General features: G+C 39.0%; 1 protein-coding gene across 1 annotated transcript; it reads right to left on the bottom strand.

Moving 5' to 3' along the window:
- Positions 1–487: 487 nt before the first annotated feature.
- On the bottom strand, positions 488–8,325 carry polk (polymerase (DNA directed) kappa). Its single transcript, XM_034091968.2, has 15 exons — positions 8,223–8,325; positions 7,924–8,067; positions 6,977–7,096; positions 6,685–6,837; positions 5,985–6,116; positions 5,700–5,850; positions 5,312–5,527; positions 4,820–4,944; positions 4,443–4,609; positions 4,334–4,366; positions 4,130–4,226; positions 3,199–3,370; positions 2,124–3,074; positions 1,138–1,186; positions 488–1,038 (listed from the first exon to the last, which is right to left on the bottom strand). Exons 2-15 carry the CDS (start codon positions 8,050–8,052, stop codon positions 960–962), a joined length of 2,574 nt encoding a protein of 857 aa, XP_033947859.1. The 5' UTR covers positions 8,053–8,067; positions 8,223–8,325; the 3' UTR covers positions 488–959.
- Between the last annotated feature and the right edge of the window lie 1,844 nt (positions 8,326–10,169).

Consider the following 10,169-nt stretch of genomic DNA (forward strand, 5'->3'; position numbering starts at 1 on the left):
CACACTCCACCTGTCTAACATGACTGGAATATGGCTAGAATATGGCATGACTACGGCTTCTTACCTTGAGTTATATATGTTATACAAAGTGTTTTTAACTTTAAGTTCTGAGAACACAGTGCACTGTTTAAAAAGATTAACATAAGGCTCTAATAGCAGTTTAACTTGTTTACCAAAGGAAGTTTGACTAGCTTCACATGCACTGCAGAACGATGTGTCATATTCACACAACCTGAGGCAACACATTCTGCTGCTGCCGGCCTCTGAGGACCCGGAGCGTGGGTTTCTCTTATTCGATTAAGGACTTAAATAACACTTAAGTTATACTCTTTGATACAACTTAAAACAGCCTCATTTGGGGCCTTTCGTCAGTAGGCCAACCCTTATTTGTCATATTAAGTTAGTCATATTAATGTTGAGTGTGTGGTAATTAATTGTACAAAAATGCCATCAGCCAAAGTGACATTTCATCAGAAGAGTAGTTTATTTCAATAACCATGATAGAAGGATTCTCTTATTTTCATTTTTAAACATGTATGATCAATGTATGATCATTGGAAAACGAAATAAATACAATTGGAAATGAAAATATATGAATAAGATCATTTTCTGAATATAAATTAAAAACTAACACTGTCCCCTCAGCATGTAATAAATACCTTCATGATCCACTTTGCAAAAACATTACACGTATCTTCAGTGATAACAAGAATAGACAATGAATTGTGCATATATATTTCTATTAATGTTCAAGACTTAAAATAACATTTGTCTCTTGTCATCTTTACATTCTTGTCTAGTTATGGCTTATAAAAAACAAATAAGGCAAATGCTTAGCTTCATTTATCCCATAGATTTACAGTTCTCTTTTTAAACATTGAATATGGCTTTGTTTTCAATGAAAACCTTCCCTGTGGAACAGGCTTCTCATTTCCTGAAGAAAACGTGGACACCATGCATCACCTGAAGAACTTGTCGATGGTGTGAGGGCCGAGTCCTTTAGCCTTTTTAGAAGGAGGGGAAGACGGCGAGTCTCGTCTAAATGTAATTTAGAAAACATCCATGGTTACTACTGTACCTCAAGTACATGGAATATGAAGAGAGTCAATATTTTGTACAGCAACAATGTAGTCTCACCTTTTGGTTTTGCCTTTACTTGCTTGTGTTGTCAGGAGACGGGCTCGGTCTGCGAAGAGAAACACATACACATACAAAAAAAACCTCTTCTCTATCAAAAAGATGACATCCAGTGGAGGCCCACGAGGCACCTCTTCAGAGATATAAAGAGAGCAATTTCTGAGGCAGGCCTGTTTAAGAGGAAACCGGGGTGCAGTTCATTGTAGGGAATGAACAGGGGAGAAAGTGATTTAGCCATTTCCAAGACCAGAGCAAAGGAAGCCCCATGGGCTGAAATGAGATGTCTTTTCTCTGTAGGAATCGATACAATCGTGTCACACCGTGTCACTGTCAGTAAATAACAAGGTCACAGGCCAATGACACCCTGCCAAACAGACATTCCTTTTGTTAGCTCCAAAGATGCATCACAGCCACATTTTACGGTATCTCGAGATTTCTGGATGTATAACACACGTAGTAATTTTGACAATAAAGCTGACTTTGACTCATAGGCGCTGCTAACAGGATCTATCTGTCATCAGAAGAAATAGATACACTCCATGCAGGATACACTGAAATAATAAAATGGCTTTAATTCATCATTTTCATGGAGACAATTTCAGAAAGAAAAATGAGAAAACTATTTGAAAATATTCTCTCTCTCTCTCTATAGAAATTGATCACCAGAATTTGCAGCACCCTTTGGCTTAACGGAGCTTAAAAGAAAATAGATATTTGGTTCACCATCGACACTCGCGATGTGTTCAAGGCTGAAGTCAGCAGCTGTTTTCAGAAAATCTCTAAAATCCCACTGTGCACGACCTAAAACCGAGCGGAGCTAAAAGAGAGTGAGTCATCATACTCCAAACTAAAATACATGCTGTTATGCTGGATGTTAGCTGCCATATCAACTTAAAAATGGTTAATGATGACAGATTATCTGCACAGTATGTGGTTCCTCTTTCGTGTGGTAGTGTGGAACAACCTCATTTAATACACACACTCACCTATGGCCTTGCTATTTATAGCTGAGGGTGGATTTATGGGAGATGATGTGTGCCCCCGAAGCTCGTGTAGGACCTCCTGGTTCAGGCAGAGGTCAACGTGGCGGTTAAAGACAGTGAGGTCATCACTATCCTGAGTCAGCTGACACACTGGGCAGATGAGGACGGGGCCGTTATCGCCACATGACTGAGGCTGTCCTGAGGTCAGCGTTTCGTTGTCATCACTGATCAACAACACCGTTTGAAGAGAATCCAAGCTGTGTTCCTGAAGATCATCTCTGTTCGACGGCATCACTTCACATTCCTTGTGGTCACCCTCTAGGTCCAACTCTGACTCTGTGTCCGAAATGGTATAGTGGTTTGGCTTTCTGGAGGCATCGCTGAGACACTGGTCGATATGTTTGTTGAAAACATTCAAATCCGTGGTCTCCACTTGCCCGAAACACACGGGACAGGTGAGGCTCTCGGACACCGTAAGGCCACAGCCTGATGTGGAAGCCTCTACGAGAGGGACCGGGTCTTTCTCCTGGAGATCTGAGGCTGTACAGGGACTGTTGTGTGCTTTTGTTGGTGATCCTACACCCTCTTCAGCATCAGTGCCTATGGAAGTAGTCACAGAAGCATTTCCCCCATGTCCTTCCTCTTGAGTACTTGCATTTTCTTCCTGGAGTCGCAGTCTCTTGGCCTGAGCCCTTTGGAAGAAAGACTGATTGGGTTCCTCACCGGTCTCTAAGCCCCTCCCCCAGGTAACTCCCTCTTGTCTCTGGCACTTTTGCGCCGAGGAAAGAGAATCAGGCGGCACTGTTTGGGAGGAGTGACTTATGAGATGCTCTTTTTCAAGCTTTTGATGCATTCCTTGCAAAGAGTCTGCCTTGCCTTGCTGAAGAAAGCCAATGATGCTCCTCTGCAGCGGCTTCTTATCATCCGAACTGACAAAGGCGGAGATTCTCACACCTACGAGCACAAAAACTAATTATCGGGAGAAAACATCAGAATAACAGCTGTGTTATTATTTCCACATGCAGTGTGTCTTGGATCATTTACATTTAATTGACATTCAAGTAATACATCTAATTACCCATGAGCCTCAAGCGGAGCGGCTGGGGTCCCTCATTGTCGATTTCTGTTTTCAGGAGGTCCTTGGCAGCAGCAAAGATCTCATCCACTGTAGACACACCGTACGACAGAGTGAGGGCCCGGGATTTCACCTCAAAGTTGACATTCTTCAGCTTCAGTGTGACTGTTTTACCCTTCAGGGAAATTAAAAACTAAAGTTAATTTCGGGGAAACAGTAAAGGTTGTTTCTGTGTGCCGTCTAGCAACCTCTTAATTAAAAGCATAATCGATGATACTGTGTGTAAGTGTCATAAAAAGACGAAATGGAAATCCGTATAATCTGTCATAGCAGAGATGGATTTGTCAGAATGCACTTGTGAGTAACGCAGCAAAAAGCGCTTTCATAGTAATGTGATCATCTCCCAGGGAGACATTTCCAAGGCTGATAGTAGCCCCCCGCTGTCTCCTTAATGGCCCTCCATTTCCTGCAGCTATCAAGGCCACATCGGGGCCCCAGCAGGGGGGTGATGGTCGTGCCAAGCCATGCAGTCCTGTCTCTATCGATTTGAACAGGAGTGAACAGGTTGAGGTAATTGCATGAGATTCTGTTGGGGTTGATTCCAGGGAGGACAAATATAACACGCTGTTTTACTTTCTTTTTTTTTTTTAACCAAAACCAACCCTTTTATCTCAATCCATTTTTGTGATGTCCATTTCTGTTCAAATATGCTTGCTTTGTTCTACTTCTCTTTGCTCAGTCTGAGACAATCAAAACAGGTGATAAGCAACATGTCAGCAGTTTTAAAAGAAAAGCTATGATCATGCAGTATAGCTCTGTGTGTGGTTGATACAACCTAAGAGAAGTAGACAAATGTGTGTTCAACACAGCTTACTAATTCATAAGGTAAAAACAGTTCATGTTCCAAAATAAAGAAAGTCCCCCTGTCCACCACCTTAAGACCTTCTTTCTTCATGTCTCCTGCCAAGTCTTCACAGAGCTCTTTGCATAAAGAAAACTGCTCCTCGACTCTACTCAGTTCCTTAAATGTCCTGTAAATAAGACGTGTGAGAAAAGAATGAAACAGAGAGGAAATGAGGAAGAGTTTAGAGAATGGACACTTTACAATGTTTTTATGTATGCTTCAATAAAACCCTACCTTTCTGTGCTCATGCTTTTTCTTTCTTCTTGCCTGTGTAAAAGCAAAGACAGGTATTATCTCCTCTGAACTGGACCCCCCTTTTGTGTTTTGTTTCACAGACATATACCTCTGTATATGTGTGGAGCCCAGACCCAGGGAAACCTCCAATAGATGATGCCAGGCCGTCTCCGAGAACAACATCGACAGCAACGCCATCTGCTGGCCCAGATGAGAACAGCTGCCGACGCCCAGAGCGTTCAGCATCTTCTCGCTCACCTTTCCTATGCCAGAAACCTGAAAGGAAGCACAAACAAATGTGTTACCATCTTTACACCAGTGTTTCCCTACTTGCAGCACATCCTTTATCACTTTACTCGTCATCTGTCTGCCTTTTATAAAACAGAAACACATGATTACTTACTGACGTGTTTTTCCAAAATGATTAACAAACTACAACCACAAAGCTCTGTGTTTATGTTTTAGTTTGAGCAATGTGTAGCGTACTTTGCGAACTGGGAGGCTCTGGATGAAGTCCATGACTGCCTCTCTGGTGGAGGGGAGTCTGTATTGGCCGTTTGGCTTGTTCTTGTCACTGCACACCTTGGCAATCATCGTGTTTGGAGCAATTCCTAGAAGAGTGAATAGCATAATTGACTTTTGAATGTGTAAATGAACAGCTGGTAAAACATGCACATCATTTTGATAATAATTCTGAACAAAATGTGCAGGATAGACAGTTATTATTGTTGTGGAGCAGTTTGTTATTGCAAAACATGAATTGTACTTATTATAAGTAGAGTTTCTTGTTGTTCTCAAATCATACTATTTTTTTTATTTCGTTTTTATTCAGAAAGTAGGGGGAAAACAAAGTTGACAGAAGTTTTAAACAGCTAACTTGCATTTAGGACGTGCGATAAATCAAAAATGGTAGCAACAGAAAGACACTCTGCAGACACAGAAGTGTTTTCTTAACCAGGTCAGTGGTTTTAAACTCACCTGCACTGGCGGTCAGCGTGGTCTTCTGCTCAATTCTGAAGCGCATCTCTCTCACAGCTTCCTCAACAGATGTCCCAAACACCTCAAACGCACCGCCAGAAGCACCGTCAGCTTCAGAGCTCGGGGAGCAGGGCGAGGAGCTCGGGCTGTCCTCAAACAGGACCGGAGAGAGGTCGCTCTGCTCTGGCTCCAGGGAAACATCCATCTGATCTTCACCTACAGGGAAAAGAAAATACTTCATACAATAATCAGATGAATGAAACTTGATCATGTAACAGACTTCTTTTCTGCCATATTCTCAGGTCTAGAGTCAATTTGAATAATGTTGTAGATGCATAAAAACAACACACCACACCATGTAATCATTCGCTACATAATTAAGTCCTGCCTTTAGTGGTGCTGCTGGTGCGGAAGCAATGTGTTCGTGAGGATTCAGGCCAGCTCTGCCTCCGCTCCAGGTGCTCTGTGAAATCCAGATAGGCTTCATCCAGGCTCATCGGCTGGAACTGAGGGTCATAGTCTGCAAAGATCTCACGGATCTAACGGAGAGACACACATTCATGAGCACCTGTTTGTTTAAGCAGGAAGCCACAAAATGACTGCACAAAATGTGTTATCATGCGACTTCTAGAAGCAGTTATCTCTTTGTGCGTGTATGATTAATCTCTCTCACCTCTTCACTCACAGCTCTGTATTTGTCAAAGTTGGTTGGAACAATAATTAAGTTGGGGCAGAGTTTCTTTGCAATGAAGCCAGGCATGGCGGCTCGGACCCCGAACTTCCTGGCATGGTAGTTCGATGTTGACTGAAAGAGAGAAGATGAGATCTGAATTTAACACTTTACATTTGTCTTGGAGTCATTCTTAAAACATTAGCCTTGCTTTAAATTCATTATTCATAGTATAACAGTATGCGGAGTGCAGTGATGTTATAGTCATATATAAAATAGGACTTTTATTTCTGTTGTTTGGGAAAAAGGACTATCACTGCTTAATATTATACCGTGAGAAATAAGATCACTTAGCTATTTAAATGCTGCAACACATTTTTTAAGCCATTTCTTTTTACTTTGGTTATTACTAATGTGTGCTTTGTTTCTCTGTATTGAACATGTTAGCTACTTTTTTATTGCTTTCCTTTTATCTGCTATATGACCCTTTATGTAACGCTGTACATTTCCCCGATACTGAACTAATAAAGGGATAACAGAAAGTTGTACTTTGACCAGTGATGTAATACATATAGTTTTTCTATTACTTTTCTTGTATTTCTACCCTGTGTTATCAGGGCATAGCGTCCACTTTTTAATTCAATCATCTAATGAATAACCATTATAAATCGTATACATTTTGCGAGAACATATTCTATCCCACCAGCATGCTCATGGATCCTACAGCCATGGGCTTGTCCTTCAGCTCAGGACAGTCCCTCGTCTCCACAGCAGCGTAGAAAGCATCCATATCCACATGTACAATCAGATGGCTGAGATCACGACTTCTCTCTAGCTCTGCAACCATCTGTTCAACCTATAAAGATAGCTTTGATGTAAAACACTTAAGTGGTGTGATATTTATTATGTAGCTTTGTCATTAACAGTTCTTTAAGTTTGTCTGGTTATTCGTATTTGAGTGACCAAATGCCAGATACATCCATAACATTTCTTACCTCAGCCTGTGCTTTATTTAACTGTTGTTCTGTGATCTGTGCTTTTTGTAGCATCATTTTCTCAATGCGCTGGTTCACCTGCTGCTCTCTCTTCAACTCGTTCTCATAAAACCTAGACCCCTGTAGAGACACGACAGATTCTGTAACACAGCTATAATGAACAAAACTATAATAGCACATTTATTTTTAGGACTGTGTGTCACTAAACTAGAGATATGGAGCTTTGATACACGGCTGGACACAGGCAGTACAACTGTACCTATATTTAATATGATTCACAGCTCACTAAAGAGCTTTGTCCTTTCTAACAAATCATTTATCTTTGTTTTAAATGTATAGAACATTATATGCAGGTTTAGGGAGTAACAGATTAACAGTAACAGACCCGCCCCACTGCGTCAGGCCGTTGTGTCCTTGGGCAAGACACTTCACCCGAATTTGCTCCTGTGGGTATTGTCCACAGTAGATGACCATTACATGTATGTATGTGTAATGTGTATTTGTAAAGCGCTTTGAGAGTCATTGATAAAGCGCTATAATAAATATAAGGATTATTATTATTATTATTATTAGATTACATTTAACAGGATTACGTTATCAGGATACCAAAAAAAGGTACATGTATTCCCTTTAAGATACATATAAAAAGAGGTCATCAAATTACTGTTACATTTCTAATAACTTGGGACTACAATGTTAGTCAAACACTAAAAATAGCATATTATGTTTGTTGTAATATTTGATATTAAGGTAATCTAAAAGTAAGGGAAAGTAATCAGATTACATGACTTTTATATTTTGATACTAAGATTAGGTTACTGATTACATTTGTTTACAGGTAACTAGTAATTGTAACTGGTTACATTTTTAAAGTAACCCTCCCAACCCTGATTATATGTATATAGGGCCGACAGCAGAACAAGTCTAACTGAGTTGTTAGTGTTTACCTTTGACGACTCCATTATGATCTTGTTGATCCTGTCCCTGTCAAGACCCTCCATACCAGCCTTGTTGTCATTGAGGGCCATCCTGGAGAGGAAGCCCTCTCCTTTAGAGGATGCAACCCCCTTCTCCATCCTGAAGAATGGATCCTTTGTAAGGAAACAAGTGTTTATTTTCAGCAGTGTAATCCCTAACAACTCTGTTCCAAAGTGAGTGGATAACCCTGAAGGATGTCGAATGTATCTCATTACATGTATGCCTTAAAAAGCATTATCAGATAACAAACACATATTCATAAACGTACCTTTCACCCGTGAAGAGTGTCAGTCACACTGCATTATATTTAATCAGCTGTTCAACTTTCATCCCTGTGTGTTTTGAAAATTGACTTGACGCTTTTGGCGGCACTTCCGCGTACATGCGTCATCGCCGGAAAGGGCTTATCCTGTTTACCTTTTAAAAAATAAAAGAGATCCTCACTAGAGCACTTTTGAGCTTCACGAGATCACCTTTTACCCCTTTCAAAGACTACGTGTAACATTGTCTATAGGTCATTTTCGAAAGATTAATCCCATAAACCCACAATTTGAAACATACATGAAACAAAAGCTATACAATACGCTTAAATAAACTATAGATAGACAACATCAAAAATGTATTAGAACATTACATTTATTTCATAAAGGTCATTTTTAAATAAAACATGCCACTTACATCAGGAGTTTCTTGAAAGCTGCAGGTAATGACATTTATAATTATCTTAGGATTTACATCAGAACGTTTCCTTTTAGAGTTTATGGCATGACATAATTTTACCTCATGAACCTTAGACTGGGCGTTTTCATTGTGTCCAAAGTACACCGAATACTAGAAAGTTGTCCTCAGAAGATAAAACACTACTACACCAATAACAATAATGTATAGTTTAAGGATTGTCTAAATAAAAATCTATAACTTGCATCACAGAAAAGAGATCAATGTGGCTAAATGTGTCTTAATGCACTGATCATAAAGTATTGTTTTGCTTGAATACATTCCTTGATGTTTTACTTGTATAGGGCTTTATTTGTGCAACATTGTGTGTGTGAGAAGTCTATTGTACATGCAACAATATGATAAGTACAAAATATTTTGTATTCTTGCTCTATTTAAAGCTAACTATGAATTTCCTTTGACTAATTTATGAGATGTCAATTCTCTACTGTGAAGCATTTTGGACTGCAATTATTATACAAAGTGCTATACAAATAAAGCAGTACCACTTTACAATAAGACTACCCTTATAAAGGGTTTACGAATAGTTTGTAATTCATTTATTAATTAGGTTGTGAACACTTAATAAATCATTAATAAGCTTTTACAAGACATGAGATAAACAGGGCAACTGTGACCGGTTGCTTGCCAAATAGTGAGCCCACATTTATCTGTACTGCTAAGCCTTATATTGGCTACCTAGCTTACTACGTGTTCTTCATCAGCCAGCATCCTTGGTATCTGTTGTTCACTGACTTGATTCTCACTAAGTAGCCAATATAAGGTTTAATCATCTTGCCAAATAGTGAGCCTGTGTTGATGTATAAATAAGTTCTATGTTAGAACTAGTTTATAAATGGTTCTTATGATTAATAAAGTGTTTACGACCTAATTCATAACCTAATTATAAACCATTTATGAATCCTTTATAAGGGTATAGTCTTATTGTAAAGTGGTGCCAATAAAGCTTATTGTTATTATTATTATTATTATTATTATTATATTATTATTAATGTTTAATATTATTTTTGTAAAACACTTTGAATGGCCTTGTGATAAAAGCAGAGGTGGGAGAAGTACTCAGATCTTGTACTTAAATAAAAGTAGGAGTACCAGAGTGTAGAAATACTCTGTTATAACTTACAAGTATAAGTCCTGCAATCAACTCAATCAAGTTACTCAAGTACAAGTACAAAAGTATTGGCATCTAAATATACTTAAAATACAAAAAGTAAAAGTACTCATTATACAGAATGGACCATTTCAGAATAATATATATTATATGTTTAATAACTTTGTATAGTGCATTGTAGCTTGTGAACGTTATTCCAGATATACTTGTTCACACTATTATTCAAAAAGTAACTAAATGAATGTAATGGAGTAAAAGTAAATGATTAACCTCTGAATTGTAGTGGAGTAGAAGTGCAAAGCAGTAAAATATGAAGTGAAGTACAAGGACCTCAACATTTGACTTAGTGCTTACTTAATTTACTTG

Source organism: Pseudochaenichthys georgianus, chromosome 9, assembly GCF_902827115.2.
Source record: "Pseudochaenichthys georgianus chromosome 9, fPseGeo1.2, whole genome shotgun sequence".
Lineage (NCBI taxonomy): Eukaryota > Metazoa > Chordata > Actinopteri > Perciformes > Channichthyidae > Pseudochaenichthys > Pseudochaenichthys georgianus.

Bases quoted from the DNA above. Each gene is read 5' to 3' on its own strand.
- polk (XM_034091968.2), bottom strand. From the start codon at position 8,052: ATGGAGAAGGGGGTTGCATCCTCTAAAGGAGAGGGCTTCCTCTCCAGG. The intron at 6,117-6,684 runs GTGGGATAGAAT...TCTCTCTTTCAG, and splicing joins TAGGATCCATGAGCATGCTG to TCAACATCGAACTACCATGC. The intron at 3,371-4,129 runs GTGGTGGACAGG...ATTTCCCTGAAG, and splicing joins TGAAGAAAGAAGGTCTTAAG to GGTAAAACAGTCACACTGAA.